The sequence below is a fragment of the Phocoena sinus genome, chromosome 1, assembly GCF_008692025.1.
Source record: "Phocoena sinus isolate mPhoSin1 chromosome 1, mPhoSin1.pri, whole genome shotgun sequence".
Classification (NCBI taxonomy): domain Eukaryota; kingdom Metazoa; phylum Chordata; class Mammalia; order Artiodactyla; family Phocoenidae; genus Phocoena; species Phocoena sinus.
In genome coordinates this window covers 79,271,046-79,284,949 of record NC_045763.1, presented here as the reverse complement: position 1 = coordinate 79,284,949, position 13,904 = coordinate 79,271,046, and the positions used below count along the sequence as shown (strand labels likewise).

Sequence of the window (13,904 nt, the reverse complement as noted above, 5' to 3'; positions counted from 1 at the left end):
CCTTGACACCCAGCTTACCCTTCCCTGACAAAGTGAGAGAGTGGCATGGACATATATACACTACCAAATGTAAACTAGATAGCTAGTGGGAAGCAGCTGCATAGCACAGGGAGATCAGCTCGGTGTTTTGTGACCACCTAGAGGGGTGGGATAGGGAGGGTGGGAGGGAGACGCAAGAGGGAGGAGATATGGGGATATATGTATATGTATAGCTGATTCACTTTGTTATACAGCAGAAACTAACACACCCTTGTAAAGCAATTATACTCCAATAAACATGTTAAAACAAAGAAGACCTAGACACCCCAAAAACACAATAGAATACTTTAGCTCTGATCTTCTCTATCTCAATTTTCTTACATCTGTTGTCCAGAATTTCTATTGACTTAACATAGAAAAAAAAGGCTTCTATGTATGGATTTGGTTTATTTAGATTTACCTAAGTGTTTACCATTTTATTTGCTCACAAGCCTTTTTTGTATCTTTGATCATCTTGGGGGATCATTTTCTTTCTTCTTGAAGCACTTCCTTTAGAGTAGGACCTTGATCATAAACCCTCCTTTAAAAAATATTTTAATTGATTTCATTCTTAAAAAAAGTCTACACCCTACACAATTTCAGGTTGACATTTTATTTTCCAGTGCTCTGAAGGCAATATTCCACTGCTTCTATTATTGTTATTGAAAAGTTAGCTGTTAGTCTTTCCTTTCTCCCTGGGTATTTTCAAAATGTTGTCTTTGTGGTCTGCAGTTTCACTACAATGATTCTATGCATAAATTTATATTTATTCTGTATGGAGAATATTGTACTTATTAAATATTTTTCTTCTCTGGGAAATTTGCAGCCATTATGTCTTTACATATTGCCTCTCTTCCATTTATTCCAATTGTGTCTCCCTTCCATCTTCCATATCTCTTAACTTTCCTTTGGTATCTTCCATTTCCTTATCTCTTTATTTGATTTACTTGGGATTATTTTTCAGATGTATCTTTCAGTTCTCCAGTTCTTTTTTTGCCTGTGTAATCTGTTGTAATGCTTCCACTGAGTTTAAAATTTGGCCATTTATATATTTTTTTTAATTTTTGGATTTTAAAAATGTTTGTTAATTCCTTTCAAATTTCATTTTACATATTTATCCTGGTAAATTTTAGGTATATAAACTTTTTTATATAGTTATTTTAAATTTTGTATCTGAGAATTCTAATATTTGCAATCTTTTGGAGGGGCTGTCTATATTTACTGTTTTTATTGGCTTCATTCAAGATAACTTGCTGTCTCTCATGTATTTGGTGATCTGTGATAGTGTATTACTTGATCTTAACCTGTTGAAATCCTATATATTTCCATCCAGGAAAGCTTTCATTGAGAAAGTATTTGATTCTACTGGTAGATGGAGAGTGATCTGCAAAATAGAACTTGAGCTCCTCAAGAGAATTTTAGCACAGAACATATAAGTTCTACTGCAATTCCAAGGTGTGTTATCCTCATAAAGGTATTGCTATAGAAATCCATCCTTGGCAACTCCACTTCTTCTGGGTGTCTGCATTTCCAAAGTCAGCTCCCTGCCATTTTGGCTCTTATCCTCTCCAACTTCCTACTTCTCTGGCCTAATCTGTGGACTCAGCTTCCATCCCAAGCTCTGAGTATTCTCACTTTTGTGCTTGGATATTCCCTAACTCTTAGGTGCTGAAGCCCTAGTGTGTGCAGATTCATGCTCAAGTTTGTTTGCTTACTTTGGGGTGAGGGGTTGCCAGAGACCACTCTTTTTTTTTTTTTTTTTTTTTTTTTTTCGGTACGTGGGCCTCTCACTGCTGTGGCCTCTCCCGTTGCGGAGCACAGGCTCCGGACGCACAGGCCCAGCGGCCATGGCTCACGGGCCCAGCCGCTCTGCGGCATGTGGGATCCTCCCGGACCGGGGCATGAACCCGTGTCCCCTGCATCGGCAGGCGGACTCTCAACCACTGCGCCACCAGGGAAGCCCCAGAGACCACTCTTATCTTTAATGAGACCAGCAATGACTCAAATTATGTTTCGTACTGGATGTCTGAGAGTTTCTACTTAGTCAAGATACTAGAAGAAATTACACAAGATTTTTGACACTTAGAAGTTACTTTACAAACTTACCTCTATTTATATATGTATATATTTACATACATATATTTATAAACACATATAGTTATATATGTATATACATATAAAGCTTATATCTCAGAGAAACACTAGATCTCAAAAGATAGCTAGAAGGTAAACAAGAATTCTATATTAAAACTATGATCCGGCATTTGTTCTTTTGGGTTTCTCATACTCACCCTCAGTTGCTTTGGGAAGATCAGCAGCACCTGTAAAAATTTTGTTAGATTTGAATCTATAATGCAGCTTTCACCTAGTCAACATACAATGGTGATTACATTATGACCTTAATCTGTGTCACAGAGATAGCAGGGTTCTTTTTACATTTCTGAAATATTCCATTTGTAATTTTTGAATAAGATGACTATAAAATGGCTAGTATTCTGTTTTCACTTACCTATTTTCTGAAAGGTCAGATTCTAAAATTAAATAAGTTATTCTCAAACAAGAGAAAAGTACATATAGTACTAGTGCTTGCATTTTAGCATTAATGTTTACCATTCTTCATTTATGAAGACTTTGGTGCCTTTTTTTTATCACCTTTCTATCCTTAGTGTCTAGCACACAGAAGACAACCCATAAGTAACCACTGAATGAAAGATGCTACTAAACTTACAGGAACAGAATGCAAAATTTCCCCACTGTTACCAGTGAAGTAGACAATTTGGTTTGACTCTTAATGATTTTGCCCTTCCCTAGGACAAAAAGTACCTGCAAGAAGGCTAACTAAAGTTAACTAGTCTTTGAGATCTTGAATCTAGGAAAGCTAATACATATTCTGACCAACAGGAAGTTTCCAAAAGGAAATAATACTTAAAAACAAAGTTACAAATTACAATCTAATAAACTTTAATTTGTGCATTTGTGGTAATTTATGACTGCAAAACACTTTTTCCTAAAATGACATAAAGGCACATTTAATTTGAATGCATAGTGTACCATTCTAAAATATCTTAATTTCCTTACAAAGTGCTTGAGCAGTCACTTACACATACAGTAATAACAAAATATATTTACATTCTATAGAGTTTAAAAATTTTAAATCTGACTAAAATATATATATTTTTGAAACTACAGAAAAAATTAGTGCTTTCTTCAGCTTAATTGTGTGAATATACCCTGCCCTCTAATTTTTTTAGTGATTGACTTCAATTAAAAAAAAATTCTGTACACTGTGTAGTTACAAAATGCTATGTCAGTTTTTAATGCTAAACGCCTATTTTAGACATTGCTTTCTATGCATATTTGAGAACCAGAAAAGGTGAGCAGACTGTACCTCGAAAGTATTTAGTGTTTTTTTTCATGTTGTATTAACACTGTTTACATTAAAACCAGACAATTAAGCTAAGATCCTCTACTGTCCTTCACCAAGGAAGTTAACTGGCATTTTAAAAGAATTTTAAACAACATATTGCTGCTCCCTCTTCCTGTAAGATTTTCCCCCAAAGGATCATGGGTAGTAATCAATTTGTAAGGAAACAGGAATTATCTCTGAACAATTTAACTGTTCTCAGAGTATAGCAAAAACATGCCAACACATCCTGGCAAGGCTGAAATATTCATAAATGTTTTAAGCTTAATTCTCTATAAATCAATGTGCTTTCATTTTTCTCATAGGATTTAAACTTGAACAACTTTTGAGACATGAGATCATAGTGATTAAATGGTTAACTCAGTATGGTTAGTTAACAACTTGCTATTCCTGAGGTATGATGGCCCTAACATGCTAAGCACAGAATCAAAGATGTTATTACTGAACTAGGGAAAAACAATAAAGTCATAGACTAGGAGGGAAAACAATTAAAACAAAACAAAAAAACCCAAAACTCCAGGCAAGTAGAAAAGTCATGGCTTGCAGAAAGACTTCCCTACCCTTATAAGAGCATTAAAAAGCCACAAATGGATCCTCTGAAGAGTTGTAAAAAAGTATTTGATCAAATTATTTTTGAGACTTTTGAGGTACAGCTTTAGTGTTATAATAATTTTTATAAAATATAGACTGTTTTATCAAAAATATTTATACATTCTGTTATAAAATATTGCTTTTGCCCTCAGTAACTGCCAATATAAAATCTGGATCCAGTGGCCTAAAATGTACAAATGCACTTAACGTAAATGCTGGAGTCTGAGGTGTCTGCTTGGCCACTGTACAAAAGTGATGAAGTGGTGAAATTAAATAATAAACCTACGACATAGAATACATTACAACTTGCACATATACATGTTCACAGCATGTATACAATGATAATCCCTATGTTTTAACAAAGATATAGTTCCCTTCTACAGTAGACACAAGAACAAGATGAACTAGGTTGATAAATGTACAATATCAAAAAAAGGAGTAATCAGTTCACTGATTTGGGAGAAAGGTATGACTGAACATACTGAGTATCTAGACTTTGGGAATGCATACAGGTAACAGTATCTTGGTTCAGGCTGATCATAAGTCCTCATTCTTAAAATTTTAAGTAAATGTAGATGTTTAATTGTTTCTGTTTGTTTCAGCATAGTTGGTTTAATAAACATAATTGTTTGGCAAGTAGCTCTGCTGGAAAGCTATGAGGCTCTGTTACACGGTTGGTAAAAGATAAGGCAATAAAAATTTTCTCCTAATAAATATAGAAAATTTATAATACATCAACTCATTCTGTTAAAGAAAAAAAGCCCCCAAATGTGCACAAACTAATTTTTTTGATATTACAGTAATTTCTTTACAAAAATAAGAGCATTTGCCTTATTCAAACAGAATCATACTATGTGTGAATAGTAATAGCATCCCAAGCCCTTTTTTCCTCTTTTTGTAAAATACAGCTAAGAAGTTAACTGATTAATTTTCCTTCCATTTAAGACAGGAGTACAGCAAAGCTAGGGACTGTAGAAGAGTGTTTTTTTTTGTTTCTTCTTTTCTTAAAAAATAAGACTATTGATCCAAAAGTATTCATTTCTGATAGATTTTCATGGCCGATGTTCATTCAGCTTAAACTCCATGAAACTGTTTCCAGTGTTCAGATTTACATTGAAAATACATTGAAAAGCCACTTTTCAAGAAGGTATTAGAATAGTATTTTTAAACACATCTTCATATGTTTAAAAAAAACTCAGAAGCTTTTGTTGGCACAGAGAGCAAATGAAGGGTTGCTATTTTTAGGAGGTCTTCTTATGAGTCAGTCTGCTTGGTTTCACATTGTGTAGCAACTTAACACCAATCAGCAATGTAGTCAAAATCTCTGAACATTTCTTGCTCCTCTTCTGAAAGTATCCTTGGTTCTCGAGGTGGAGTCAGAATAGGTGCTTCTGAGGTAAATTCATCATCAAAATTACTAACATCTTCCCGCCCTCTAATTGTAGGTACAAACGGCGGCTTTACTTTTTTGTCCATCAGAGCACTCCAATCAATTAGCTGGATTACAAAATATAAAATGACCAGTTTAGTTTCCTACTCCTAATTGCTACAGTTTCATAAAAAATTTTAAACTTTCACACTTACTCGGAAAAATGGGTGCTTTTTTACATCCTCTGCATCTTTTTCACCAGCTCCAAGGCGCCGCTCAGGATTTCTTCTTAATAACTAACACAATATAAAGGAAGAAAGTTAATATAAGACCAGGGACTCATTGACAAGGATTCTCATAACTTGCAAAGCTTTAGATGTTTCTTTTGGTATGTGTTTGTCTAAACCATGCAACATCTATAACTGAAAAACAACTTCTAAAATTCTACTGGGAAATGTTCTTTAAAAAATTTCAGTAGTTTTATAAATCATTAATTCTTACCCTTCTCATTATTGAAATGGCTTCTGTAGATAAGAACCTTGGATACCTTACTTCATCATTTACAATACTGTCAAAAACCTCCTCTTCATCATCACCAGGAAAGGGAGACTAGAAGAAATATCCTTGAGTCAGTCAAAATGAGTTTTAGTACAGTAAAATCTCATCATCTATTCAAAGTTCCGAAGTACAATCAAGAACCAGATAGTGAGGAAAATAAGAAAAAGGAAAAACAAAAAAACAGACCCACCAAAACATCAAACAAATAAGGACTACAAGAAATCACAATAGACACACAATAGATAGGTAACTACTAACCAGAGGATACACCATATCCATATACTTTTATTGAAATCTTCTTGTGGAAAGACAGAAGGAAATGGGTAAGGCAAATACAATAATACGTGTTACTACAGAGGGAAGCACAGACTTTGTAGAAATACATCAGACATGGATGTGGTTTGAATTTCACAGTCAACAGCAAATTAATGGTGGCAAAACACAATTAGAGACTGCAGGCATAATGACTGTACTTAGAAGTAACTGCCGGGACTTCCCTGGTGGTACAGTAACTGCCGGGACTTCCCTGGTGGTTAAGAATCACCTGCCATTGCAGAGGACACAGGTTTGAGCCCGGGTTCGAGCCCTGGTCCGGGAAGATCCCACATGCCATGGAGTAACTAAGCCCATGCGCCACAACTATTCAGCGTATGCTCTAGAGCCCGTGTGTCACAACTACCGAGCCTGCGCCCTAGAGCCCACGCTCCACAGCAAGAGAAGCGACCGTGGTGAGAAGCCCATGTACTGCAACGAAGAACAGCCTCCGCTCATTGCAACTAGAGAAAGCTTGCATGCAGCAACGAAGACCCAACGCAGCCAAAAATCAATAAGTAAATAAATAAAATAAACCTATTTAAAAAAAAAGTTCAAGTATGTCAGAGCTTACAGAAACAACTAGTATGAGTACTTCTGGCACTCACAGAAAATAAAGACCACTGTGGATTAGGGATAAAATATATCTTTCCATCTTTATGCTTTTCTAAATAGAGGTGAAAAATTCAGATCTGAACCCATGGTCTTAAGAAAAGAAATAAATTTGGGTATATTAAGTACCCTATCCTGCAGGCAGCAAACCACAATGGTTTACAGACAGGTTAAAATCCCTGCTCCACCATATGAGAGCTGTGTGACTTTAAGCAAGCTATTAACTTCTTTGTGTCTCTATTTATGCATCTGGAGATAAACATAAGACTACTATTGAGCTCATTAAAGTTTGCTGAAAAATTAAATGAGCTAATACTTATAAAGCACATAGAATAGTGCCTAGCACACAGTAAACGTTTTAATTTGCTATTTCTTTTCCTCCTTTTCCAAGTTTCCACTCCAATTTGACATATCAAAAGGTACTGTCATTGGATGAACTAAATTCATTTATTTACTTGTTTGGTATAAGTGTCACTAAATGACAATCACAGAGCAAAACTTTAGAAATTTCTGACATTCAATAATTTAGTCATTCATCATTCAGCTACTAGTTTTTTCATGCCTAGCATGTTCAAGGTTGGTCATTGGCATTAGGGAAACGGCAGAACAATGAACCAATGCAAGGTAATTTTTCTTGCATCTCAAGATCATCAAACCCATCTAAGTAATTTTCTATTACTTGTCTAAATATTTACTCTTTTTTAATTCCACCCTAATTTATCATTTCCAAAAACTTATAACAAAATAAATTAGTCTCTTCTTACTGCTTTATTAATTAGATATAATTCACTGTTTTCTAAGTGGTAACAATTTCTGCATACAACTAAGTTATGCCCAGAAATTTATTTTAAGTTAATCTAAAGAAAATAGTAGGAAAAAATGTTAATCTTTTCAATGCTACTGTATCGCTTTTGAAGGTAACATTTATTTTTGACTAATATATATAGCTGACCTTTCTTTACAGGTACAGAGTACATTCCTTTTATCAGTCTTCTTGCTTTCTATTTCTTATGAAATAATCAGTTATGTGTGATTAAAAATATAACCAGAGCAACACTGAAATATAAGAAACTATTTCTGAAGCATTGGTATACATTCCACAGATAATATAAAACTCTAAAAAAGATGGTGAAGGTAATATAGGATCATAGGCAATTACTAATATATATATAAATATTTATTAAGCTTAAGTTCTACTTATGCAGGAAACATATTAAGTGGTTTTATAAGTGACATGCTTTGTTCTTTCAATCACGTTTCCCTTTTACCTATTTTATACTGCTTACCTCACCAACGAGCATTTCATATATAAGTACGCCAAGGCCCCACCAATCTACAGCCCTTGTATAGGATGTTTCTGTTAATACTTCTGGGGCAAGAAATTCAGGAGTGCCACAAAATGTGCTTGTCCTATCTCCAAACCCCATTCCTGAAAAAGGTAAAATTCAAATATTTGTTAACACAGAAAAAAATCTGGCAAAAAAATTAGAAGATATCCTTAGGAAGCAAAATTAAAGGTGTACATTTGTGCATGGTAATCAAACTCAAAATACATTAAAGACTTTAGCTAACTCGTTTTCTAAATATGTTTCTCAAAATTTAGTAATAAATTAGTCAAATATACATTCTACATATTGAAGAAAATGTCTCATTGTATTCTAAACTGCTAAAAGCACATTATACACATCATCCTATGAAAGCTGACTTGTTAGTTGGGATAGGAGGAGAGGAGCCTCAGGTAACTTATCTGCAGAGGTGACAGCTGAGTTGAGTGAAGGATGAGCAGACATTAGTCAGCAAATAGAGCTGAGATGAGTGATAGTGGTGGACAGACAAAGACTGTAAGCAGTTTATTGTTGTTGCAATAGAAAGTACTAGGCAGACAGCTGCAAGAGATCTGGCTGGAGAGGGAGGTAGGCAGATCAGGAAGGGCAATGTATATCACATCTTTGCCACTGAAGGTTTTCAGTAGTGGCGTACCATGGTCAGATTTGTATTTATATGTGCCCCTTTTGCATTTTAGCAATTACATGGCAGACTGATTTGAGGGAGAAAGAGAACAGAGACAGAAAAGTTAAAAGGCTATTAAAGTAGTCTTTTCAAAACAAGATGATGGTTGGCAGAGGTAGAGGGAAGATGAAAACTTAAGAAATATTAAGGAGGTAGATGTCAGCACAATTTGGTGATTAACGGGATGCAGAAAGTAGTGAAGAGGAGAGAGTCCAGGATAATTCCACATTTTCAAATTGGGAGATTGAGAGGATTGTGGCACCATCAACTTCAAACGAGACGGAGGAAAAGAAACTTGCTTGTGCAGTGTTTGAGGTACCTGCTGACCAAGTAAAACTGTCTAGTAGATAGTTGACTATATATGTCAGGAAAGGAAATAATAGATTTGGAAATCATTAGAATATAGCTGCTAGTTAAAAACTACCTGAGAAAAGCAATGGGCTAAGGCCAGACTCTAGAGGAACAAAAACATTTAAGTCAATAGTGTCCAAAAAAGGAAAAAAAACTTTCATTAGATTCAATAATTAGGAGGTCAGTTGTTGGTAACTGATGGACACAGATTTATAAAGTTCATTCATTAATTCATCCAATTACTTATTAATTAAGCATTCACTGAATACTTAAGCTGTGCCAAGCACTATACTATATACTATGGAAAGAAAGCTGAATAACAAACGGGAAGCTATCAGAGTAGAGGGGGAGACAGACAATGTTTGCTACAGTACAGTGTATTAAGTGTACCTATTTACTATATGTTAGACACTGTGCCACATACTTATCTCTAATTCTCATAATACTCCTAAACAAGAAGGATATTTATTTTATAGCTGAGGAAACAGACTCAATGAGGTTAAAAGTAACTTGTCCAAAGACACAGGGCAAATAAGTGGCAGCGCCAGGATTCAAACTTAGGACTGTGTGGTGCCTAAGCCCATGCTCTTTATAATTTTCTTATGCTACCTCTTGATTCAAATTTCCCCAGTTTACATATTTATTTACATATGTTTGTGTGTGTACTCACACACGTATAGGTACATAAAAGATTCTTGAGGCATATGCATATATTTTTCCTATTTTAAATGTTAAAAGTTTTAAGAAGCAGGAGAGAAGTTTTTAGGCACGCATAATTTACTCTGCACAATCCCAGCAAAGCAAAAAATTTGGTGCTTAACCAATGCTTTCTTAGAGTAGAGAGAATTATTAATCATACAAAGAGAATCTTATTTTTATACTATGATTTCTGAAAACCTAACCTTATTCATATTCACAGAATAAATTCTTAATAATATGATAATTAGGTTATATGAACAACCTATAAGTCTCAATAAAGAATAAGTTAAAGTTTAATTTTTAATAAATTAAAAAATACATTTTGCTCTCCATAGACAAATTTGGAAACTTCCAAAGTACAAAGGAATAGTAATCTATTAGAAAAGGCACTTTAAAATACCCAATTACCTTCTTTGCAAAGACCAAAATCAGCAATTTTCACAAAGCCCTCTGTATCTAGCAATAAGTTATCCAATTTCAAATCTCTGTTCAGGATAAAAAAATGAAAAATGAAAAAAAAATCAATAAAATCAGTAGATAATATAATAAAAATATCATTTTAATAGGAGCCGTACTTTCTCTTTACTAAAAATGAATTTTTTCAAGTTATGGTTTGAGATTTAAATACTATATTACAAATGTTCATTTTTTTCCTTTTGGCAAGTTTATTACTTTACAAAAAATAATTTCTGAATATTTTCCCCGTTATGCAGAAAAGGAAGAATGTATCTAAAAGAGAAATGTTTGATCTATTTAAATATATATTTTAAAGCTCAGAAGGAGTTCATGGATCTTTAACTCAAGTTTAATTAATTAATTCTTTAATTAATTAATGGCCATGTCACGCAGCTTGTGGGGATCTCAGTTCCCCTACAAGGGACTGAACCTGGGTCACTGCAGTGAAAGAGCCAAATCCAAAGCACCAGACCATCAGGGAGCTCTCGGACTTGGACTAACTTTGAAGTTTGCCTACACGCCATCCATAAGAATGAATTATCAAACAAACAGTATAAGTAAGGTATAAGGGAGCAGGTTTAACCTTCTAAGAGAATAATTCAAAATAAAGAGGAAGCTATTAAGTCATATTAAATGATTACAAATTAAGTTGAAAATATTTTATTCTTTAAGTTAAATAGGGCCATTAGGAAACTATTATCTTGGAAACATTGTTAGAAGTTTGAATAAACTGATGTTTACAGTCTTTTAATTCTTACTGGCCTTCCCATAATTTGTCTGATCTAGAGCAATGTTATTCAAAGTGTTAACCACAGACTAATTGCTGGGCTATGAACTACTTCTAACTAGTCTGCAATTTGGTAAGGAGTTTGTGTCAGTACATAAATCAGATATGTCACCAAGTACACTGTCTAGCTGACAGCAAGGCTTAATGAAGGAAGCAAGGTGATGTTTTATAATCTGGCACAAGTGGATCAGTTGAATATAAAGTATTCACCAGGATGAATATTGTTGGTAAATTGTGTTATCATAGGTCAACTTATAATTTGACTATTCTAATTAGGTAATGGGCAGAGGACCAGTAACAAAGAAATTTATCATATAATTATTGTGTTAACCATGTCTTTCAAAATTGGAGTTTAACTTTCTTAGTGATCAGTTATCATACAAAAGAGAAAATTAAGAAGCTCCTTAAACAAAATATCCTTCTTAATTATCTTTAATTCTACTTCATATCAAAATAAGCAATTAGAAAATATCAAAACTTTACTTACCTATAAACAATTTTGTGTTCATGTAAATACTGCAACCCAAGAACTACACATGCAGCATAAAATCTGTTTTAAGAATTAAATCAAAAGAAGTTTAATAAATTCCACTACTCATGAATCCCAGTTTGTACTTTTATGCTTCAAAGCAGAACTCTGTAGTTAACTAATTTCACAAGTATTTATTTAGTCCTTACTATGTGCCAGACATATAAGTAAGATATGTGCTAAATATTAGGGGTGAAATTTAAAAGTAAGAAAAATGCAGTCTCTAAAATGGAAGCCATTAACTTTGCCTGGTGGAGTCACTGAAGCCGTTGTGGTAGACATTTGATCTGGTTCTTCGAAGAAAGTACAATATGCCATCATAAAGGCAGGATGGTATGAAAGGTAGAACTTTTGTATGGGAAATATAGGGTATGCTCCTAAGAGGGAAAGGAATAGGCGTGTAAAAGGCATAACCTGTTTGATAACCATAATGAGTTTGTTGTGGCTGAAGTAAAGGATAAGGAAGAAGTAGTGGGAGATGCAGCTGAAAAGATAGCCTGAGATCAAGTTGTGAAGGACCTTGAATGTCATATTATGAACACAGGCATACCTTGTTTTACTGTGTTTTTACTTTATTGTGCTTCACAGACAACTGTGTTTTCTTACAAATTGAAGGTTGGCAACCCTGAATGGAGCAACATTATGGGCTCCATTTTTCCAGCAGCATTTGCTCACTTCAGGTCTCTGTGTCACATTTTGGTAATTCTCTCAATATTTCAAGTTTTTCATCATTATTATATTTGTTATGGTGATCTGTGATTTCTGACATCATTATTGCAAAAAGATTACGACTTGCTGAAGGATCAGATGATTGTTGGCATTTTTTAACAATAAAGTATTTTTTAATTAAGGTATGTATATTGGTTTTTTTTAGACATAATGCTATCGAACACTTAATTGACTACAGTATAGTGTAAATGTAACTTTTATATGCACCAGGAAACCAGAAAATTCACGACTCACTTTATTATGATATTTGTTTTATTATGATGTTTGTTTCAGTATGGAACTGAACCTGCAATATCTATGAGGTATGCCTGTACTGAAAATTCTTCTCTTAGTGATAGCAAATCAAACAATTTTAATCAGGGCAGAATAATCAGATTTATGTTAGAGAACTTTCTTGATAGTAGTATGAAGTGGAGTGGAAGTAGGTAGATATCCAGAGGGAAAAGGAACAGATAAGGCTAAAATGATAGTACAGATGAAAGATCATGAGTACCTCTAATGTAGTGGCAACAAAGAGAATAAGAGATGGATTCAAGAGAAACTTTAAAACGAGCATGATAGGACTTGGTGTCTCATTAGCTATAAAGGATGAGGGAAAGGGAAAAGATGAAGATAACTCTCAAGGTTTCCTTTTTATTGTAATGAATAGGTGGAGAAATACAGAAGTAGCCAAAGTTTTGTGGGGAAAGTGAGTTTGCCTTTAGACATATTGACCTCAAATTGCCTTGGGACAGGTGAAGAGGTCTAGAAATGGATAAACAGGTTTAGATCTTAGAAAAACTTCAACCTAGCTAGAATATTAACTCTTGAGGGATCGGACCATGTTTGTCTTTTTCAGTGTTTAGCCTAAATGCTTAGCAAAATGCTTGATACACAATAGCCTTACTGAATAAGGAGGTAGGTAATAAATAAATGAATGAATTAAAAAATGCAGATCTGTCTTCAGTGTAGAATAGCCTATAAGGAGACACTTAGGAGAATCAGTTCTTAATTTTACAAGTAACACATGGATATTTCCTTTATAAAATACACATAATACCCCTACCCTAAAGCACAATTTTTCATTCATCCATCTCCATTTCACCCTGATGCCACTACTATCCATAAAGGTAACTACTTTTGTTAGTTTGGTGAATGTCCTTCAAATTTTAGAATGCATTTACGTGTACATGTAGATATGTTTTGTGTTTCTTTATTTTTACAAAAATGGAACCATAATTTGGAGATTTTTTAAATGCAACTATTTATAAATATTTGATTATACATTAGATCTTATGTAATTATTTATCATAAGTTTAAAAGATTTAGCTGAAGTCCATTAAAACAAATGTGATTCTAAAATTGCTTAAGGTAGTTTTTTTGAAGCAAACTTATTTTGGTGGCAAAACAATACTGTAACAATCATAAAAATACCCTGATTTCTCTTTTGCTCCATTATTTGTAAACAGATTGTCCTAAC

The 13,904-nt window shown here is 34.0% G+C and overlaps 1 protein-coding gene across 3 annotated transcripts in view; it reads right to left on the bottom strand.

Moving 5' to 3' along the window:
- The window catches only part of PKN2 (protein kinase N2), a 172,180-nt gene that overhangs the window by 41,296 nt on the left and 116,980 nt on the right, over positions 1 to 13,904 (bottom strand). For 2 of the 3 annotated variants that reach the window (XM_032624491.1, XM_032624474.1), the window contains exons 17-22: positions 11,675 to 11,737; positions 10,353 to 10,429; positions 8,171 to 8,313; positions 5,904 to 6,011; positions 5,618 to 5,698; positions 2,310 to 2,339 (exon numbers count right to left, since the gene is read on the bottom strand). In XM_032624491.1, coding sequence (XP_032480382.1) covers positions 2,310 to 2,339; positions 5,618 to 5,698; positions 5,904 to 6,011; positions 8,171 to 8,313; positions 10,353 to 10,429; positions 11,675 to 11,737 — 502 coding nt within the window. Of the gene's footprint in view, positions 1 to 2,309; positions 2,340 to 2,955; positions 5,531 to 5,617; positions 5,699 to 5,903; positions 6,012 to 8,170; positions 8,314 to 10,352; positions 10,430 to 11,674; positions 11,738 to 13,904 lie in introns of those variants that run through there. The other variant, XM_032624482.1, reaches the window with a different exon arrangement.